The 22,944-nt window shown below is 41.3% G+C and overlaps 1 protein-coding gene across 1 annotated transcript in view; it reads right to left on the bottom strand.

The window, feature by feature from the left end:
• The window catches only part of ZFYVE9 (zinc finger FYVE-type containing 9), a 57,457-nt gene that overhangs the window by 8,643 nt on the left and 25,870 nt on the right, over positions 1–22,944 (bottom strand). The window contains exons 5-13 of the mRNA XM_063407080.1: positions 19,884–19,983; positions 16,145–16,321; positions 15,669–15,838; positions 14,810–14,933; positions 13,560–13,682; positions 12,264–12,419; positions 5,262–5,486; positions 2,800–2,882; positions 1,948–2,052 (exon numbers count right to left, since the gene is read on the bottom strand). Coding sequence (XP_063263150.1) covers positions 1,948–2,052; positions 2,800–2,882; positions 5,262–5,486; positions 12,264–12,419; positions 13,560–13,682; positions 14,810–14,933; positions 15,669–15,838; positions 16,145–16,321; positions 19,884–19,983 — 1,263 coding nt within the window. The remainder of the gene's footprint in view (positions 1–1,947; positions 2,053–2,799; positions 2,883–5,261; positions 5,487–12,263; positions 12,420–13,559; positions 13,683–14,809; positions 14,934–15,668; positions 15,839–16,144; positions 16,322–19,883; positions 19,984–22,944) is intronic.

The following is a 22,944-nucleotide window of genomic DNA, read 5'->3' on the forward strand; positions in this document are numbered from 1 at the left end:
AAGATGTGGAATTATTTGACATCTAACAGCACTCACAGTCCCACCTCTGCTTCCTGGAGCTGATAAGAATGCAGGCTACACACAACACATTTGTCTCTCTCAGTCCGACGTAAAACCTTAATTACAGAGTCAGGAACATTAACTGATGCTCGCTATTGACAAATGTGCACAGGTGTAATGTTTGGGGAGGAAACTTAATTAAGATTTTGCATCAGACAACAGTGTCTTTCATTATCCAGCTGATTGTGTCATGCTCCAGAAACTGGATTTTAGCTCCAGAACAGCCACATTTGTGGAGCCCAGAAGTTGCCTTCAGCACAAGAAACAACTGCATGTGGGAACTGTGCTTCCTTAGAAGGCAACTGAATAAGAAATTACAGTCATCTTTGCTGAGAGGCTAAACAGGCAACTGGGGACCTCTACACTTTAGAAAATTTAAATTATTTTGAAGACAAAAGTATGTATTTTATAGAAAAACTATATATGAATGTGTAATTTGTTAATCACAGGCTGAATTCTCCCCATTTAATACACACGTGAGATTTCAAATTGGTTTTTCACTTTTTAGATAGTGAAAACATCTGAGTACCAGTCCGTTCTAATTAAATAAAAGTAGAGGTCTTATTATTTAATTCATCTTGAGACTGGCTCAGTTGGTGAGAGGAGGGTGATGGTAACACCAAGGTCAGGGGTTTGATCCCTGTATGGGCCATTAAGACTTGGACTCCATGATCCTTGTGGGTCCCTTCCAACTCAGAATATTCTGTGAATCTGAATCTTAATTCAAAGTAAATTCATGAAACATTCCTATTAATACAACTTTTCAAATGAATCATAAGAACATCATATGAACATAATCAGATGAACAATGTTAAATAAGTAACAATTTCTCCATTTAAAAAGCTGAATCCTGGCATCACACTGGGAAGGGAACCCAAGCACAACTCAGAGGTTTTGCTGCATCCCTGACACAGGAATTCCCTCTCAGCCCATGTCTGGCACAAGTGGAGCTGAGACCTTGCAGGCACCAGGCACAGCTGACACTGAACTGCATTGCCTGTGCCATTCCAGACTGAATTCATTCAAACCTCACTGACCTCTTTGTTCTGGCACAACTGCATCAAAAATTAAAACACCTTTTAACAGACCCTTTATCTTCATCAATTTCATCTTTTTCAAACTTCATAAAAGAACACTTTTTTTTCAATGATTTTTTTTCCTCACTTACTTTACTCAAATGCTCCTTGCAGGGAAATTCCCTCTTGAGATAAAGCTGCCTTCTGCTCTGCTCTTACAAGAATTTTTACAAACACCACTCTGCTCAGGAGGCTCGCAGTCACTCCAGCTCTGAGAGGTTTCAAACTACCAAGTTACCCCCTTCCCTTCAGACAGAACACAAAATCAATCCCCTTCTCCACTGTTCCCTTTCATTACCCTTCAAATACCTCCTCCCCCAGCTTTCTCTAGTTAGCAGCACTAACTCCTACAGATGCTGACTGATTTTCTCACACCAGAAATCAAGGATAAAATTTTCATGTTGAAGGAACTTTTACATAAAATAATCAGCAATCCAACAAATACTACGAAATGCTTTGAGTGGGAACACACAACACAAAGGAGAAAAGCTAATGCATGTTTTCTTCCTAGTTTACCTCAAGTGTAACGTTTGTCAACTTACTTGTTCAAATCAAACATATGATACTTTATGTAAACAGTTCAAAAACCTGAAGAAAAAGAGTTCAAGAGTTTAATTAATACTAAATGGAACTGCATTCTTCCTGTGAAGCCAGGCTCATTCAGTTCCAAAAGCTGTGGGCACCACACAGTTACTATCTGCTTTTGAGGCATTTTTCCTTAGTGGTAGTGAATAAAGTAAAAATTCCTCTAGATCCCAGGTCCTCCAATCACAAAGAAACTGTACACAAATGTATGTATTATAAGCATTACCTCATTATATCTGTTGCTAGGTATTTTGATGCTGGTTTTTCTGACTTCCATATCCACCACTAAACCTTGGACCACAGGCAGTGTGTACTGGTAGTTTCTGAAGTCCTGATAATTAAAACAAGATTTTAAGTTAGGCATGATGATCATCATTAACACTGTAGGTTTCATAACTATCCTGGTGACTAGTACTTAGCCCATTCAAATAATTGTAATCTGACTGGAAGGCAGGGAGGGACAGAGACACCACAGCGTGTAACCCATGTAATTGCAGTACACAGATGAGAAAATATCATTGTGACTGTTAGTCATTTCACACATTTTCTTACATCAAAATTAATGTTCTCCAACCTTGAATATCATCACTGTATGTAAGAAAATTTGCTCTCTGTGTTCTATTACATTACTATATGGAGTTATTAGTTTTTCTAGCAGTGAGATTAAGTCATACATCAAAGAGAATTTCCTATATTGAAAATATTTGCAAAGTAGGAAGAGATAATAATGTCCCTTCAGTCAGAGCACTGTGTAATCAGGGAGCTGTGACTGCACACTGTCACTGTGATGACCCAGCACTTCTGAGGATGCAATCTGAGCAAACAATGCATTTATTTCAAGATCCAAACATCCTCCAGCAGCCAGGTTTGGGTTATTGATTTAGGTACATTTTTACAATTAACTGTGTTGTGAATGCTAACGCCCACTCTCAGTAACAGCAGGGAAATTCACCCAAATCCCCACGACTTCCTCTTGCATCTCCTGGACCTTGCAGCTCCTGTGAGCACCTGGAGCCCTCATCTCCCCACAGAGATCCCCTCACACCCATGGAATGCACAAATTCCATCACAGACTTACTGCAAGGAGGTTCATGATCGTGTGGCCAGTCTCTCCAAACAGAGGCTTACGGAATCTGACACTAAAAAGTGGGCATGGATAAACTGGAAATAAAACAGAAAAGAATGGGTCAGATGGAAATTTACATGCTCAGATTCTGCAAAAGCAGACCTAAATATCATCTCCTCGGCTGAATGGGGTAAGCAGCAGCTAAAGAAGAGACTGGGAAGGCTGGAATTGAAAAAGCAAAAGGGCAGAAGGGTTCAACATTATAATGACCATACACGTGTCATGGCTGCTTGTCCACCATGCTAGAAACAAGAATAATTATGTGGAAAGCTTACAGGTGCCACACTGCAGGGCTGAACTGAGTGACCTGGGCCCTGATGGCAAAGATGACCTTTCTAAGTGCTTTTTTCAGGCCACTACTTGGAAATGGCTTCTATTTTTGCACAACCACCCTGCTGCTCTCCACTACAGCATCATCAGTCTTTCAGTTCTGTGGCTGACACGTGACATTCAAGTGATAACCCAGATTATTTTATTTCCTGTTTTCATTATTTCATGAGAGTGTGGCAAACTCCACAGGGGTACATCAGAAACAATTTAAAGGACATTTATGGTATGTCAGTGACGTAAAATATCTGCATTCCTTGGCTGACATCCATACCTGTAAAACATCTGTGATGCAATTCCGAGTGCAGGGCATTACGTTATGTTGCAGCAGGAGCCATCACAATGCTTGGAACATGACTCATGCACTGGTACATAATGCCAAGGTTTCCTAAACACATGTTTGAAGGAGGATTCCTAAGCTATCCTCAGGCAAGCACTCAGCCTGATTTCCCCAAATGCCACACTCCCAGTTCCCAGTGTGGTCAGCAGGGACTGCAGAGCGCTCAGCATCATGTGAGTAACACGAGGATTTCCTGATGGAAATCAGCTCCAGCCTCTGCAGATTGATTTGGTGCCTGAAAGCACCAAACATCACACAGCAACCAACCCTTCACAGTGCCCTGAGGCACCAGCACGGGCTGAATTTCCTGTGTCTGCCACCCTGGTTTTACCAAGCACTCAGCTCCATCCCAGATGCACCACATTCCCTGAGCCTGAGCTGCTGGGCTGATCTGTGCATGTTCAGTAGATGCTTTCTGCACACCCAGCAAACCCAGAGCCTCCTGCACCCCCTCTGCACAGCCAGCAGCACTGCACAAACGGCTGGATTCATCAGCAAGGAGGATGGAAGGAACCCAGGAGACCTGGGCCACAAAAGCAGCACCTTCCAGGGAGAAACTGAGGCAGTGCCCTGCAGTCACAACTGGCACAGCTCAAGGGAACATGCCTAAATCCAAACCACAGCTCTAGGAATGATGCAAAGCCTGGCTTCTCAATATATCAGAGCAGGTAGCTTTGTTTGTCACTATCAAAACAAAAACTATTCCTTCTGTGCTCAGAAACAGATGTCACATCCAAAATACGAGCATTTTTGTTTGTTTTTCTAAATGCTTATGGGAATAAATACACTACTTAAAAAATGCCTGTGGATGCACACAAAAACCTACAAACCTTTAACATGAATGTTTCTTTGGACAAGTTTAACTTTCAGTCCTCACCCTTAAAAGGCAAATTTTGAGGATTTTATTTTTCTCCTCCAGCAACATTTTGCTGGAAAATTCCCAATGTCCTCAAAACTATAAAAGTTAAAGTGACAAATCTCTGTATAGCTTATTATAAAGCTTATTATTTAACTTCGTTAAAATGTTCTGAAAGAGTTCTGGGAAAAATTAGCAACAGACCATTCTCATAGTAATTTAGATTAATGAGACATACCAATCAAAACTGGAGATGAGTAAGACATACAATTTTTGGCCCCTCATAGTGGACAAACTGCCAGTAATGCCTTTGCTCCAACAACGGTAAATGTCTTTTGAAATTTATTTTATCTTAACTTTATGTTAATTTCATGGTAACTGCTAAGATTTTGTTCAGATGAAACATTCTCTCCAGCCTATTTGTTATTAGTTGCAGTAGAATTTTTGCAACAAACTGTCAGGTTTGTTGCCCCTGCACACACATTGTTACTCTCTGGAAAATGAAAACGGTTTTAAAAACCTAAAAGCAAACGGACTTTAATTTCAGCATGGAAAGAGTTTAACACCTCAAAGGCTTTCTCCTTTGTGCTTAACAACACCAGCTGATCAGACTTGTTCTGCACCTAACTCCAGGTCACTAAATGGATACAGACATGCTCAGAACTTTGATTTGTCCCCACAAAAACCTCCCTGATGACCCAGCAGAGTGGTAAAAAGGCTGTAGGTCCCATCACCACCTCAGTGCTGCACTGTGGGTCTGACACACAGCTCCTCCTTGCCTGTTTGAGCCTGGGTGGCTGTGACAGGTAACAATCCCTGGCTGGGGCGTGCTCTGGAGCAGAATTCACCCAGTCCCCTGCAGGAGTTGCTGCAGCAGTGCCTGCTACTCACGCCTGTATTCAGCTCCGAGCCTCAGCATCAGCCGGATGGGGAACACCTTGGCCCAGGGAGTCTCCCACTTCTGGATGAGGATGCCAAACAAGTACGGCGGGGTCGGGAGCACCAGGTCCTGCAGGGACTGATAGGTCGCTGCAACGTACAAGAACCCTCCGTGTTCTTTGCTTCCAAGGAAGCTCTGGCTGAAAAAGGAGTGTCCCAGGTTGCCAACGATGTTACCTGTGGGGAAAAAAAAGAGTGCATTACTTCACTGGATTGAGAGCTGTATCAAGAATGTCAGGAGTTTTTCAGAAGGGAAAAAAAATCCATGTTGAATTCACTTTGCTTCCTAGAGCATTAATGTGTATTAAGCACTCCTAACAGTGATTTGCTGCACACGAGTGCTCAGGTTACCTCCTGTGCAACCTGGCCTTGGACACTTCCAGGGATGGGGCAGCCACAGCTGCTCTGGGCAGCCTGTGCCAGGCCCTCACTGCCCTCTCAGGACATCACAGCACAGTTCAGGCCTGTGTTGCTGCTGTGGTGGTACCTGAAGCCTCCCCCTGGCACTACAGACACGCCCACACAAAGCCTTTCCTCAGTGCCTTACAGATACTCAAGGGACTTCCACTGCAGAAGCTGCTCTTGTTTGAACTGAACTTTTGGAGTCAGCTGCACTTTAAGGAGGGATGTGCACCTGGTCAACAATTAATGTCCCCTGGTTGTCCTTCCATTTAGGCAAACCACTGGGGTGCCTGCTCAGACACGGATTGAAGATCTGGGTCATTTCAAGAATTACACAAAAGACTCTTTATTTCATTAGTACACTTACTGTAAAATGCAACTGAGAGAGACACAGGGGAGAAACATCACTAATTTTTATTCACATTTTTACCCTTTGATGCTTCTAATTTTCAAAAATGTTTACACTCAAATGGCTGAATGAATCTGAATGTTGATTAGGTTATTATAGCATTCAACACAGCATTTAACATCGAAGCAAAGGACCATGGTGTGATTCCTTTTATCAAATGACAATAACAGCATGCAAATAATGTACAGAACAGCTGATCACAATTCTCCATAGGAAGATGTGAATATTAATAGTGCTGATTTGCTCTCAAAGAAAAAGGCAATTTCAGAGAGCATGGTGTGCTTGATCACACCACTCATGAAGAATTGCATGGGATTGAGGCACTCATGTAGACCTCCTGGGCTTCTGGAGCAATCCCAGGCTTTCCCACCTGCAGACAGAGACTGCTAAGTAGGAGTCTCTGCTCTTTCTCCACCTTTTAACAGAGTGTTTCTGTCTGAACTCAAGGCTGTGATGTGCACATCTCCATCTGCACATCCACTGCACACTGCCTGGACAGTTTCTTCCTTTTACACACACAATACACACACAGACAAATACTAGATTTTAAGTAAGTAAAAATACGAGTCACTGAAGTGATACTTTGACATCCTCTGTAATACAAGTTATAATAATAAGCTATTCCAGCCCTCCCTCTGGAGATGTGGCCATGCTGCTTTGCATCCCTCAGACCACCTTGGCACAATCATCACTCAATACTGTCCTTCACATGACCTTGGGCCCTCCAGCTTTACATACAGTGACTGGCAGGTCTGTAAGCAAAAGGCTCCTTTTATACCCCAACTAACAAATAAGCTCAGGGGTTTCCTTATTTTTCAAGTTTCAGGGCTCCCTTGTGGATTTTTTTTTCTGTACTCACAAATGCTGCACAAAGTAAGTTATTAGGCTCCCTGTTAGAAGGTGACAGCTTTGGCAGCCCAGCATCCCATAGCAGGGTAAGGCTCGTTCAGAGCTTGCCACTGTCCTGCAAAGCCAAACTGTAATTTTACAGATACACACAAAATTCAGCCAAAGCTGAAATGATCACCCAGATGGAACTCCAGAACTCTTAGAGTAGCTACAGCTTCTCAGCTGAGTGTACTTGATGGAAAGCAGCTACTGGTTAAACTACCAGGAAAACCAGAGTCACATCAAATGCCAGCTGCCAAGAATCCCTGCTCCTGTGCAATTGCAGCTCTGTCAGCTGTGGGGACACTAATGCCTGCTCAGTGAAACACCAATGCACCAACATGGGCATCCTGCTAGTGAGTGCAAACCAGTGTATCCACTGGTGTTCATGAGAAAGATTGTCACTTAACTAAAATAGCTGCTGGCACTCTTTTTTTCTTTTGCAGTTCCCACCTACCCTCACTAATCGCCTCTTCTTCATTTATACTTCCTTTTCCCCTTCCCATCTGTTCTTACCCAAATAGAGCTCCAGGCCTGATAATAAAGTTACTTGGTGAGGTTCTCAGTTCCAACAACATGACCACAGTAATCCTTTTTACCCTTCAAGTGTATGACGTGTATGAACTGCCGAACTGCACTGAATTCTGCCCCCTTTTTCTGTGTGCAAGAGGCCAGGCAAAGTGCAGCTGTACAATCCTGTATGGATCTGAGGCGTGTGGCACTGCCCACTGGAATGACAAAGCAAGCAGACATTTCCACTTGAGACTGGTGCCAAGTGCTGCAGCAGAAGGGGATGACTACTTATTTTTTCCGTTTCAGGAGATGGAGCTTCAAGGCTCGCACGCCTGGGATGCCTTAATAAGAATTTTTCAGCCAACGGAAACGTGGAAAAAACCCTTAGAGTGGAATCTGCAACTCAGCTGTTCAGCCCTTTCCTTCCATAAGCCACAGCATCATAAATTACTCCTTCTGACACAAGCAGCTTGCACAGTGCAAGCTCCAAGAGCCTGCCACCACTTTAAGAGGACAAATTACTGGGATTAGGTAGCTGTGCTGCAATTCATTATTTATAACAGCCTAAGAGCCTGGATGTGGACAGCATGGGAAGAAGCAAGTGTTTTCCTACACATTTCTTTAGTGCCCTTTTCAGGCAGCACAGCCAAGTCAAAAAGCCTCTTTGGTCTTGTCCCTCAGACATTTCTGCCCTGACCAGGGGTTGTCCATCCTTCCTGCCCTGTCTCTGAAGGTGATTCCAAGCCAAGGCCCCACCAAGAAGTTGCTATTCCCAGCCTGACATTGTCAAACCCAACCCACTGCACCATTACACATTTTAAGCACAGAACTGTTTCCGAGGCTTGTAGAGAAAGTGTAGGCGTCAGAAAAACCTTCAAAAATAACTATCCTTTGCAAAAGCATGTAATTTAATTTAAAACATATCACAACTTCCTTTCTAATGAGGCAATCTCAGAGTGAACAGAAAGGTGCCTTTCCATATATTAAGTTCCAGCACCTGACATCAGACAACTGACATTTTTTAGGAAGTGCTTTAAGTGTGCATGATGCATCTAAAGCAGGTCTGCAGTAGGTCATTACTTACTCTCTTCTCAATTATACTGGGTTATCCTGGATTTTAAATCTTAAGCATCTCTACAAAGTTCTCCAGAAAAAAAAGCTGCTTTTATCCATGGTGTTTTGAATACTTCACTTAGATATCTTTCCATGATGAACAATGTGCTTTGCATAGCAGTTTGACAATCCCTTCTGGCCTCAAAATAGTCTGTACCAGGAAAGGTAGATGGGGGAAAAAAAACATTCCTGCATTTCTTTACTGCCCTCAATGTGTGGTGAAGTCAGTTAGGTACTTTTACCAAAAAACAGTGAGGCTAAATTCTTAATCTATGCTTCCTATCTTCTGGTTAATGCCAGGTCAAAAAAAGGTAAAGGCATCCAGACTCAGGCAAGGCCTTTATTTGTGGCTTGGGGAAGTCCATCCAGCCTCATTCCCCCGCCACCTGGAACAGCCAGGAACTGCCATGTACCAAACCCTGCTGGCATCCTGAAAACCCCAGCACCCCAGTCCTGCAGCAGGAGATGCAAAGCAGCATTTACCTGTGAACAATCCTGCCAGATGGATTTTCTTCAAGAGCAAATGAGCACATTTCCTTTGGAAAAGGAACATAAACCAAATCACTCCAAGAGCCATAAAGAGCCACATAGAGCCAAGACCATGAATGTACCCTGATACCCCAACACATCTGTAGCAGATGCCAGCACTGAGAAAAACCATATCAGCTCCACATTCAAAGTTCTGGCCATGGCCAGCATCTCTTTATTGAAACACATCAGAAAGTAATTTGGAAAGAACTTACTCCTGTTGCCAAGGGCCATAATGCTTCACTTGTTATCAGTGAGAGCAGCAGCTGCCAGCATCCAAAACTTTCACAGGCTGCTCTGTGGCAGTCTTCCTAACATCACTCACACACCTCATAGGAAGTTTGATTTCGTGTCCACCTTTCCACAGACCAGCTGCAGGGGTGTATTACTTGGTTAGCCTGTTCTCTGTTCAGAACATCTACACAGGCTTCTTCACAGATCTACTGTTAACTACCACCATATTTAATTAAAACCACGCTGAGTGAAAAATGCACAAACTGTGTCTGCGATAGACTCACCCTCACGAGGAATATCCCCAAAAACCAGGGTGACCACAAAGGCATTTCAGGCAGTTACCAGATTTACATTTCCACTACAAAAATAACAGTAGCTTTTATTGTTTTCCAGCACAGAGCTGATGCACTGGGGCATCTCTGGCAGCACTACATTAACACATCCAACTGCCTCAAAGTACCCATTCAGATGGACAGAAGTTCTCATTTTCCCATTCACTGCCAGGCTTATAGCCAACAGACGAGGATAATCATGGGATTACTACTACAGCACTACAACTACTACAACCACAACAGAAATCATTAGCTTCCAATTCCAAAACAAGAAAAGCAACACAGCAGGGAGCTTGATGACAGAGGGGCCAGAGGAAAAGTAAAGTGATGAAAAGTGAGCAGCAACAAAGACTTGCCTTAACTGACTTTATTTTTTTATAACTCGCATGCACACAGCCTATAGTGAAAAATGTCATTTTTCCTCCAAAATCTCTCTGCTGCCACCCTACCAGAGCCAGCCTGCAAACAACACCCAGCACAGAGGGCAGGACTCTGCCTCCAGAACAAATTATCCCTTCAGGAAAGCAGAAACATCTGGGAAGAGGCACGAGTACACACATGTACTTTGTGCTTCCAGGCTTGAGCACAGAATTCAAATCCTAAATTAATGTGACTCATGAAGAAATAATTTGCTATGGATTGGGCTTTAATAGAACAAATAAAAACAGATGCTGTGTTTTTTCACTGAAAACAAGACCAAGAAATCTAAAATCACTTCAAAGTAAAATCAACAACATTAAAAGTAGTTCTTGTTTCCATGCTAATAAAAAGTACTGTATGTGCCTTTTTATTTTATTACTGGTTGTAAGAATAATACTAAATGATACTAAAGGAAATAAATAAAAAACATCCACAGAATTTATTTCAGTTTCCTGATACAGAATATATTTAAGGCAATGTATTATATAATAAAAAATGAAATGGTGAGGCAGGCTGTTAAATAGTCTGTAAATCCTACTGAGAATTCTTGTTTGCTCTAAATGTCTAAATCATCTCATTGCCAGGAGAGGTGCAGTTCTTCTGAAATGAACAGCTTAGAAAGCACGGCTCCACCTACAAGAGCAGAACTGCTCACCACTTCCAAGGGATCTCAGACACCAAACTGAAACCCCTACAGCACCACCTCCTCTCTGCCTGAATAGAGTTTAAAGCAGCTGAGTTACAAATATGCTAACAGATCCTTCTGCCTCTCAAACAACGCGTGCCGTGGAAAGAAAGAAAGGATGGATATTGAGAGAGCATTCCGAAGTGCTTTGGGAGTGTCTCAAGGTGCACTGTCCACAAAACCTGCAGGCATTACACAGTAACTGAAGGTGTCTGTCTGCTCATCCTTCATGAAACACAACACACAGCAGGTCCCACCAAAAGAAAACACAGTGGAATTTTCAACAGTGCCACTCAGTTTCTGATTAAGAACTGTACAATACTAAGCAGCTCTTTGCACCAGTGGAATTGTAGGATATCAAATTACTACCACTACAGTACTAAAAAAAGCATTTCAAATACATTATGTAGGAGTTATAAATTATGTATTTCTGTAGTGTAATTATACAGAACTTCACAGCAATATACACACCAAGCTGGATTTATATCTGCAATATACATATATACACATTTTTATACACATGCTTGCCATTTTTCATATCTATCTCCCTCTGAATAACATCATTATAAGACAAAGAAAATGAACTGAGGTTTAGAACAGTAGTTGTTTGCCATGCACACAAGTTCCATTATGACATGATGTAATATATTCTGAACCTGGCAAACTCTGTGGACAAGCTGACCTTTGTTGTACAAAGATATTTTAGGAAACAAATATCTTTCATTATTTTATTAAAGCACTGGATTCAATCACTCCAAAGGCATTACGAATGATAAGCAGAACCTCTTGTAAATGTATTTTCAGCATATAACCTTAATGTGATCCAATTTCACCTCTGGAACACAGCTTCATTTTCTGATCTGTGGGACCAAATACTTGTATTTTTCCTTATGCAAGGACTTTTGAATTCTAAGGTCCAACACTATTACCCACAAGTGGAAATCTATTTACTTGGCAAATGTAGCATGTGCAATGGTTTATATAAAAATCTGGCAATCAAGATACAAAAATTGAAAATTCAGAGATAAATTCTGGAATGCTCTACAGTTCATTCTGGGCACACATATACATATATTATTTTAAAATATAAATAGATTCTCCATAATGTAGGAATAAACACAGGCACTATGAGAATCAAAGTTCTGAACTACCTGGTCAGGAGATATTGAACATACCACCCACAAGAATTCTCAACATTTTCTTTCTGGCTGGAAGATCTTTAGAGCAGCTCCTCAGGTTACCAGTATTTGATTTGGTGAGATGACTAGAACATGGGATACTGACAACCAACAACTCATCCCCCTATCAGCTTTGATCCTTATTCTCTTTTTGTATTTTTTTATACAAAAAGAGCCATTTGCTGTGACAAAAATGTATCTGACCCTGTACCATCATCTGTTCAAAGCATTTTTAACAGAGAGCACTCCTACCTGCTAAGGCATCCCGGTAAAGTTGCACAAAGTGGTTGAAGATATCCTTAGGCAAACATTTCTCATCGGGCAGACACTGCAGGAGGACGACGATCTCCGACTGCCCCACGGCGTGCATGCCCTTCGTGGTGAAACACCAGCACTTCCTGTTCACATCTGCACCATGGAAACAGCATCAGCACAGCACAACTGCACAGAGGACGCCTGAATTCCACTGCAGCAAGGCAGCTCTTGCAAGGAGCGGTTTTACAGCATGTTTTGTTGTGGTATCTGTCACATGAATTACGTCCTACATCTGTTACTGTGAGGGCAAGCACATCCAAAACAAGAGCAGCTCAATAATTCCCAGTTTACAGCTAAGGAAGAGCCGGAGTATTACAGCTCCCAGTCAGATCTTGGGATTTAACACCACAGAGCAGACTCTTGTATTCAAATGAAAGGACAGGATTTAAATGTGAATGAAGAGGCCTGGGAACAGGCCAGGCTGTTGGCTGTGTGTACCATGACAGCTAAAACAGTTTCCAACAGTGATATCTCTTTTAATATGGAGAGCTGGATGTCAGGTGTCTCCATGAGACCTCACTGTGTTGTTCTGCTTCACAGGGATGTTAATAATGACACATGCTCTGAGCTTCATTTCTTGAGAATGCTAACTTGTTGAAAATAAAACCTCTGTCTGTAATATATTACCTTTTTACACATATGTAAAACATTGTACTGCAATCTAAGAGATGCTGAAAGATTTATAAACAATTTATTAATATGAAACTGTCCTTCCCAATTTCCCCATCATGTTTCTATCCAGCAGAGATCAGCTGAGGAACTGGCATGAGAAGCATCCATTGCCTCCCCACTCCTCCCTCAGCACAGGTACACACAGGCACAGCACAGAAAGGGACAGAAGAGGTGCCCAGGGGAATGGAACCTCTGCATTATTATGGAATCCCCCCTGCTTTCTCCAGAATGGGATGACAGGGGAGTAAGTGAAGCAACCACAGGAAAATGGGCGATTAAACACCCTGCCCTACCAAGCTCTATAGGAGACATTGATCTTCAAACCTGAGACTGGAGCCTCTATCAGTCCAGTGTATATTTTCTACCCAAAATTATCTGTATTGATACCTAAATCACCAGAAAAGAACCTTTTGCTATTTAACTTAATACAGCTCAGTACAAAGTTTTCAACCTGTACATTTTCAGAGACTATCCTACCTAAAAATGCTGCTGTTCCTACTAATAACCTAGATAACATTTCCCCTGACACAGACTAGGACTTACTTAATAATAAACACTTACAATTTACTATTTTTACCATGGACAGCAAATTAGCATTTAAAACAAATACTAGAGGGTCAGGGCCACCATCCTCCAGCTGCTGCATGACCGAGATCTGAGAAGGTCTCTCTTCCACAGCATAGTCTACAAAAGAAGCAAACACAATGAAATCCATAAATTATTAGTACAGACTCCACATTATAATCAGATAACCCCAATTCTAAATCTTTTTACTGTTTTGACCTTTTAGACAAGCACTTATTTAAGTATTGCTGGTTTGATTGATTGTTTCCTAGGCTGGTATTTTCAAACTTCAACAGAATTTATGAGATATCTTCTGCACCCTTTAGAAAGGTGCAGCTTGTTTCAGAAAATTAACTGTTTTTCAGTATCAACTAGAGGGGAAAATTGAAATCAAATTGAGAAATGCGTCACAATGTCAACTGAAATCCCAAATGACAAAGAAGTTAAGAATTGTTACTTAAATCACAGTAAGGCAGAAGGGCATCAGTCCTGGACTACCATGAACAGCTAACACAGGATGGAACAGATCTGTTTTGAAATTAAATGCTGCTCACATTTTGGTTTTGACACTATTCTGAAATAAAAGGTTACTTCCAACTTAACATTAGAAATGCACTGTGTCAGCAAAATATCTAATAGGAATAAAACAACGAAGAGAAAATAAGTTCATTCCAGGAATGCATTAAAGGATGTCATGAATCAGACTGTGGAAAGCAATTTCACATAAACAAATACACATTTCTAATCTTTAAAAAATGAGTTTTTAATTTTCTGAGGCTTCCTCCATTTGGATCCTCTATAAGGGGTCATCACAATGACTGAAAGCTGCACTGTGGGCCAAGATGTGCAATAGCATTGTTGAATGCAGTGCTTGGGGATGCCTCAGACAGAATTTCAGAGAAGGAAAGCATGAATATTCATAAGTCTAATTAAAACCTATCTCTGTGTGAAACATTCCCCACAGTCCGATTAGTGAAGAAATTAGCACATGTTTCTGGACTGCAGTTAATTTTTTGCTTCGTGTTTTACTTGTAACAGGAATTGCACTGCAAGGTGGGGCTCTTCCAGGATGCAAATAAAGACCAATTGTGCAAAGGAGTGGCCCAGCATTTACCCAGGAGGGCTTACTGAGAATTCCTTCCAATACTCAGCACGCTGCCAGCATCTTATTTTTAAAATAAACACAGCAGCCATTAGGTTGTTGCATCTGGTAAGCATAAAAGCTGGCTGCCAAACTATAGCCTCACCTCCTTTTACTCCAGTGGAGATGAGAATTGGAGGAAGACCATCTTCAGGAATCAGATTCATTGCGCTGCCAACAGGACTGCCAACCTGAGTTATATTTCCCGAGAATACAGAGGCATTATCAGTCTACAAGAAGCAAACAACAAGGAAGGACAACATTAAAACAATAGTAACAATAAAAATGTAAGAGCTGGCTGACTAAATTATTAGAGATGTAGGTGAAGGAGTCTGTGTCTGCTGGAAAAGCAGAAGTACCAAATAATTTGGCTGTGTAACAATAGGTGATCATGTGATGACTCCTGTATGTGAACTACTGCTAGAAAATCTGCTTAGAGCCAGCATCTCCCTTCTCTAACACCACACATACCCATGTCTTCCCAAAATCCTAATGCATCTGTGCCCATTTGAACCTTTCTGTAGAGTCTCAATTCCACTTACACAGGCTATGGTGGTCTTAACATTGTTAGATTTTATCTGCGCTTTCCTGCATGCATAATTTTGTGACAGTATTCTTCTGATCCACACTATGATAATTTATTGTTTCAAACTCCTTACTGACCACAACTCATCTTTTTTAAAGCATGTGTTACACAAATATCCTTCACATGCCAACTGTACAGCCAAACAGTTGGAAGCCACACAGACAACAAACATTCTTAAAGCTCTGCCTCAAAAAATCTTCATTTCATTTTAAAAAATGAGGTTGTTTCAGCACTCTGTAAACATTCAAACAAGGATGACACTTGCTAAGAGAGCCTAAGCAGATTTCCTACATCAGCCTTGCTGCAGTCACCACAGCAACTCTTACACCACTCATGACCAAGGCAAACGCAGGATTTTGAATGCCAAACACTCCCTTACTTCTGCTGATAAAGAGTTGTTGGCCATGGGCTTTGATGGATCGTGAGACACTGCTAAGGTTCCTGTGGAAGTTGTCCCAGCCACTGTCAGCTTTGCTGCATCGGCAACTTCTCCATTGGGTAAAATCCCATCAGCAAACCAAACACGCCTTTGTTCTCTAGGCTGAGCCACTGGAGAGGATGTAGAAACACAGCGTTTAACTGGAAAATCTGAGCATAAAACAGCAAAATGGAAAACAGAAATACAGAAATGTGGATTGGAAGGAACTTAAGGCATCATCTAGTGCATTCCCTATGGCAGCATCATGTACAGACACAACCACTGAGAACAGCTCACATGTCCTGAAATACCTGATGTCCCTGCTGAGGGCAGGAACAGCACAGCTGGCATTAGCCGTTATTGGAATGGATGAAGTGCAGATATTCTTTCCAAATTCTTATTACAGGTGAACTGAAAGAAAAATGAAGTGTCCTTACCTTCTGCTCCAGGATGCTTCAGAACTCCCACAGGTACCATGACAGTGGGAGGCGGGGAGCTCAGGGCGCCCGAGGCCTGAGCCTGCTGCAAAGGAGGGATAGTAGAACAGTATTCAGCGGGATTGTTAGGGTTAGGGCTCTGGCTTGAGGCACTCATCATGTTCTCCCAGGCTTGAGCTAAAGCAAACAAAGAACAAGAGCCATCAACACAGAGAAAGGTATCTAACAGTCCAAAACACTGTGTTAAGTTCTCAGTGCTGTCAGTGTGGACCCTGCCACCTCCCAAAGACCATTCCCTTCATGTAACAGCCCAGGAGATTGCAATTAAGCAAGAAAAGCACAAGGAGAAACTGCACTGGTCCTGTGCAGTAAAAATATCAGTCCACAGAGAAGTATTTTCTGAAAACGGTTACAATACACTTTGCCTTGAGTGAAGCTTAGCTCCTCACGCTTCATTTTGTTTCTTCTTCAAAGATTTAATTGAAAACAGTCAATGTGTACATAAATATATATATAAAAATCTATCACAATGCATGGAGAAATAGACATTCCTACTACAAATGTTTCATAACCCACAGAATACTTGAGCAGATTTAGCTTTCATTTATGATAAAAAGCACACTGCATTTCTTTGTGTCCAGATCAACAACTTTCATTCTTAACCGTAAAAAAACCCTTATGCTATTAATTTGGAAGGTGTGACTTGAACCTTAATTCAACTGGCCAAAAAATAAGACACAGATCTTCTTTGTCAACAACATCTATCAAAGGAAAATGTCCTCTGGTGAGTAAACCAGTCTATCTCCACAGTGCTCCTTATTTTTCACCTCTAAGTAAGATGCCAGACAATTCATATGTGTGCTCACACCCACAACCATATCAGTGTTCCAAATAAATGCATTCTTTGAGTCAGGCATCAATATCATGGCACCTAAGGTCTCAGAGCATGTACATCCTTGGGTTCCTTCAGCTGCAAATTGTTAGAAAACCAAGGTGGAAATAACAAGCCAAAAAACCACCCAAACAGAACTCAACAGAACATAAACCCTCCTGCTTCCCCCATCAAGCTGCAAAACCAACAGTGAAATCCTTGTCAGTGAAAAACATATTGGCATTCCAGTAGAGAAAATTACTGTAACCAAAGCACTTTTAAACAGCTTTCAGCTTTAAACAGTTCTGTAACAGTTACAGTAAAAGTCCTGAAAGAAGAAAGTATTAAAAATGCACAAAGTTATATGTCCAGGGCTTCTTTATTAGAAAAGTAAAAGAGCATTCTTAAAGCCTTCTTTAAATGGAGCAAAGTACCAAGTCAGCATATCTACCAACTGAAAATACACTAAAAATAGCATTGGAAAATGATGAAACACATAGCCTGGCCATGGAAACGTGCCAGAAAAGACACAACCTTCCCCTCACACCCCAGTCAAACACAAACCAGGTACTGAGCAATCAAATGGAATAATAACTGCTTTTACAGTCCCTACCCCCGCTTCCAGGACTGGGCAAAGATTAACGCTTAACCTGCTGCACTGACAGGGACAAAAACCCCAAAACCTGCCCTGACAAAGAAACTGGAAGGATGAGGAGGGATGGGATCCAATCAGGCCACAGGTTAACTAACCAGTAACCCAAAGCATCGCCACTGCAGCAGGGACAGGAATAGGAGACCGGGCAAGCACAGCACTGGCCCTGGAAGGAACCAGGCACTGGTGTCACTGTTTGCTCCATTAATGTGCATCTGCCCTGGCAACAGGACAGAGAGGCTTTCAAATGAAATCATTACAATATGATCAGTTTTATTTTGTCTTTTTAAAACAACACTTTGGTTTCAAACAAAATATTTTCAGATTTTTCCCTTCTCCCAGATGAAAATTAATCCTACTCAGCATCAAAGAGCCTGCTGTCTTTTGCTAAGTGCATTTGTAATTCCTTGGTTTTGTACACCTGGAAATGTGTTCATTTCTCCATCCCAAAATGTAACAGTTTAAAACCCCTTCAGCATCATTACTGGGACTCATTTTTAATTTCTAGATATTATAACCCACAATTTCCTGTCACCTTACGTATTTGGCCTCGAATAAAGAATTATTAATAATTAAAACCTATCACTGCACACTGATTAATGTTTAATATTTTTGAAACATTTCATCTTTTTGATTTTTTTTTGAGAAAATTATATTCCTGTTTAATAACAGATACTGTCTACTAATTCTATATTCTCATTTCATGACTAAGCACTCAGTTACTTTCAACCAAACCTGAACCAATACTTAACGTCTTTGGAGAAAAAATAAAGCTATGACTTTAAGTTTAGTGTTTTAGTTTAGATGTTCAATAAAGTAAGACATCTTTCTGAAAACAGCCCAAGTAATCCACTGTGCAGTAATATGTAAAGATACTGCCAAAATTATTTTGTGTGACGCTGACACAAACCACAATTTTCCTAACCAGTTCTTGGTTAGAATTTTTGCTAAAAGTCTCCAAAGTTTAGCTCCAAACTTAGCAGCAATGGGGATTCCATGATAAACCATCCTGATAATTACTGAACCATTATCCTAACAGTTAAAAGTTTGTATTTAGAGCCTGAATTTCTCTGACTTCTCATTCTACCTTTTACATGTTAGAATGCACTTGTCAGACCTTCCTCTACCACTGAATTCACCTCTGGCATCAAGTTTCAGTGATCCAGATATATATTTATACCCCAGGACCAGGACACCCATTCACCTTCCCACTAATAAGCCAAAATGCCTGGAATTTCTCACAATGAGACAGGTTATCTCATGATTTAAGCACTCACATGGGTCCTCTCTGAACCTAATCCAATATCTCTGCCTTCTCAGTTCAAGACAGAAAAACTGAACATTGAATCTTCCAGCAGCAGCTGTCTCAGTGTTATGGGCATAACTCAGCTGGACAGATCATCACTCAGAGGGAACTGCCAGTGGGGGAAGTTCTGGAGACTTTCACGTTTCTCAAGAGAGTGCTCTGTGTTTGCCCATATTTATAGCACAGCTCTGAAGTGTTAATACAATAAAGAACAACACACAAAATACATTCCACAGCCTGCTGGTCAGAACCAGTTTTTCCTTACATTAAGGAGAGCTAATAGAACTTCCTACCAGTTCTACATGTTAAGTGCAGAACCACTTGTGACCTCTCTCCTGTGTCCTATGTTCTCACCAGGCTTTTAGCCACAGCACCACCCTGGGTTTGACACTTTTCAGGAATGTGTGAAGGTAACAATCCAAGCTCAGCTGTCCACTTCTGTGGACCTGTTTTTAGACAAGATCTCCTACTCTAGCACCAAGGAGTTAAGAAGAGGAGCTGATTAATTTGTGGATAAATACTACTTTCCCAATCTCCTATAGTGCCTAATCTAGAACAGGCACAACTGCATTACTCTGCTCTTTGGCATTCCATCTAAATGTGTAGCAGGTTATCTACTGAGGCAACAAAGGATATGGAGTGCACGTCTGAAGCAACAGCAAAAAAACCACAAAAGTCAGTTTTTGCAATCCTGGTAGAGCACTCCCAAATGAAAGTCTTCAACTCACTGCAACCTTACCAGTTTTTCTACTCTTCACAGAGATTCCACGCCAGCCTCTCAAGCACCTTTACTGTTTTAGAATACTCACCCATACAAATGAAGTATTTTGATTTTTTTTAATTTTTCTTTCTGAGTGCAGCTCCACACGAAGCCAGTGAAGTGCCACACTGGGATTCCCTCCCCACTCACCATTCATGAGCACGGAGTGGCAGATCACGCACACTCTGGCCTCCTTTCGGTCCATGTACAGCAGCTTGCACTTCAGGCTACAGCACGCGGCACAGAACACCTGGAACACAGGGGAAAATGCTCAGGGGAGTGCACAAACATGGGACAAACTGATGGGTCTGGACACCTGAGTGTCTGCAAAGCTCTTGAAATGCAAAACACACAGGTTAAAAAGATCACTATTTTCCCATTAAAGCCACAGTGGCCAATACCTACCCAGGGTGCTTGTACTACTAATCCTGATGATAATTTTGTGCAACACATAAATGCATTTTGCCCTGATACTGCACTGTGGGGTTTTTAAAATTTGTTTGGCATAAATGACAGTGGGGGTAATAAATACCTACCACATTACAATCCCTCACGGAATTAACAATTTGGGAACTAACTCCAGTCTCAGTAAAAGCATGAGTACTTTCTAGAATTAACCATAGGAATTCAATGCACAAGTATTCCATATATATAGGGGACTGCTATGGCACAGATAAAGCCAAACTTAATTAACTGATTATTTCCAGCAGCACAATTCATCTACATGGAACTGGACATTAGAAGGAGTTTTTGGACATCAGGAGGAATTTCTTCACAGAAGAGGTGATTAAACATTGGAATGGGCTGCCCAGAGAGGTGCTGGAGTCACAGTCCCTGGAGGTGTTTAAGGAAAGCCTGGATGTGGCACTCAGTGCCACAGTCTGGTTGACAAGGTGGTGATCAGTCATAGGCTGGACTTGATGATCTCAAGAGCTTTTTTCCAACCAAAATAATTCTATGATTCTATATTAGCAACTCCAGCTGTTTAATCTCTTCATATCCAGCAAGCTATTCCTAGGTTGAGGAGGAACAGTGATTATCAAAATGTTTTAAGTGTTCAACATATAAACCAAGACATTTAAGAAAGCTGAATGGCATTCATGCTGCAAGAAAACCTTGCTCCATTTCTATTAAAAGCTCATTTTGACATGAATACAAACACCCCAGCATCAGAACAGCAGGGAAGACTCAGTAACTGCATTCTGTGCACCCTGGCTGCTAAAGGGGCCAGGGCAAAGCCCAGGGAGCACAAAGTGCAGTGGAGATGCAGCTGCAGTGCTGCTCCTTCTCCCCTGAACCAGCTCTAAGAACTCCCCAGTCCTGGGCAGGAAACATTCCTGAGGCTTCCTCCAGACAAGCAAAACCATAAAACACAAGCACGGCGTGTGCACCAGAACACACTTGCGTGCAGATATCATCCTACAAGGGCAACTGCCTTCTCAAAATCCTGCAGAGCATGTGCCCTAATGATTTCTTATTTGTTTTAAAAAATTATATTGTCTTCATTAAAAAAAACCCAGCAGTTCCTCAGGGTTATTTTTCAGGTGATGTGAAGATACTGATGAACGTCCGTTTCCTGCAGAAAGGTAAAGTCACACTCAGGAGATCTAGAAACAGCAGCAGCTGCCTAACAAATGAGTTCAGATATCAAGAGAGAATTTCAAAATTTAATTATGGGTGGATATTATCTCTGCAATTCACTATGCATTATGATGATCTATAATGCATTCTAAATTAAAAAAATATTCCGTAACTCCAGCAGCATTATTTTTGTAATATAGACAAGAAGCTACATAGGATTCTCATATATAAATATGTTTAAGCCTAATTAAATTTCAAGTTAAAGATCACACCAAATTACAACTACTTTGCAGCCTGTTACTTGCAGGTTTTTAGGGGCAAATGTTTAAAATATGCAAATACAGGTTCTGAACTCAACATGAGAGTTGAAAATCAAAGGTGCAGAAAGCTCAGCCTTGTCTCATTAGAACCAGTTCTAATGTTTTCTAATTTTGACAACTCAAACATTTCAAAAACAAAACATGATTAAGCATACACTGGAATTTTAATGCAAAAAAAAAATCCACCCTGTAGTAGTTTCACATTCACCAATTTTAACTTTTCCCAGCCAATGCACCACATTTGTGATGGTTTTTGTGCTTATTCTTTTCTTTCTGTGAGATTGACTTTTGGGAGGAAAAGGGGAAAACAGGCCCAACTTAAAGGTTACAAAGATAGTTTTATTAACATACACTAAAGGAAGAAAAAAAGGGGGAAAAAATTTAAAAAAAGAAAATTTGAACCTTTCAAAACACTTCTCTCTTCCCTACAAACTGTTCACTTTCCCACAACCAACACAGAGACAAAACTACGATTTTCAGTCAGTTTCACTATTTAAACATAATCTTCCATCACCTTGGGAGAGGAGTCTCTCTTGATGTCTCCATGGAATTTCCCCGCTATTTCTTGTGGGTTTTACCTGCCACAAAAAGCAGCTGCCCTGTAAAAAACCCTGCTTCTGTGACCCCTCCCATTAATGGTCTCCCAGGCTGCTCATGGGTTATGGGTCTAGAATTTTGCATATTAGGGTGTCACCTTTTAAAGATGCACAGCTCAAAGGAACAAAGGATTTTTCTTCTTAGGGAACAGAGAGATCTTCTCACTTCTTCATCAGTACAACAGACTTATCTCTATCTCTGTTCAACCATCTCATATCAAGGTCAATATCACTTAGTCCATCACACGCCTTTGTTCAAGATCCACACACAAATTTGCACAACATCTCCCTAAATGCACATTTTCCCATGATTTGAAGGGATATGTCAGAGAGAACAGCCTGGCTCGGCGTTACCTGTTGGAGTGACCAGGATGAAAGGGCCGACTTATCCTCCCCTCAGAATTTTATCTGGGTATTCCTCAGAGTCACATCTACCTTCCTCAATGGTCAAACAAAGTGTCAGTATTCAAAAATGGACTCTGACAGGTGTCTGTCTAGAAACAATTCCCAGGTCCTACAGGGAACTATTTCCACTTCAACTTAAAACCAAACTGTGTCAACCTGTAACTCACCCTTTCGCATATGTGAAAACTTTAAAAAAACCAAAGTAAATAGACTTGAACAATCTGATTTCTGCACTTGCATCTTAACCCAATTTACAAGTATTCGAGGGAATATTAATAACAACATCACAGCATATTTTAGAGACATTTG

Source organism: Prinia subflava, chromosome 10 (genome assembly GCF_021018805.1).
Source record: "Prinia subflava isolate CZ2003 ecotype Zambia chromosome 10, Cam_Psub_1.2, whole genome shotgun sequence".
Classification (NCBI taxonomy): domain Eukaryota; kingdom Metazoa; phylum Chordata; class Aves; order Passeriformes; family Cisticolidae; genus Prinia; species Prinia subflava.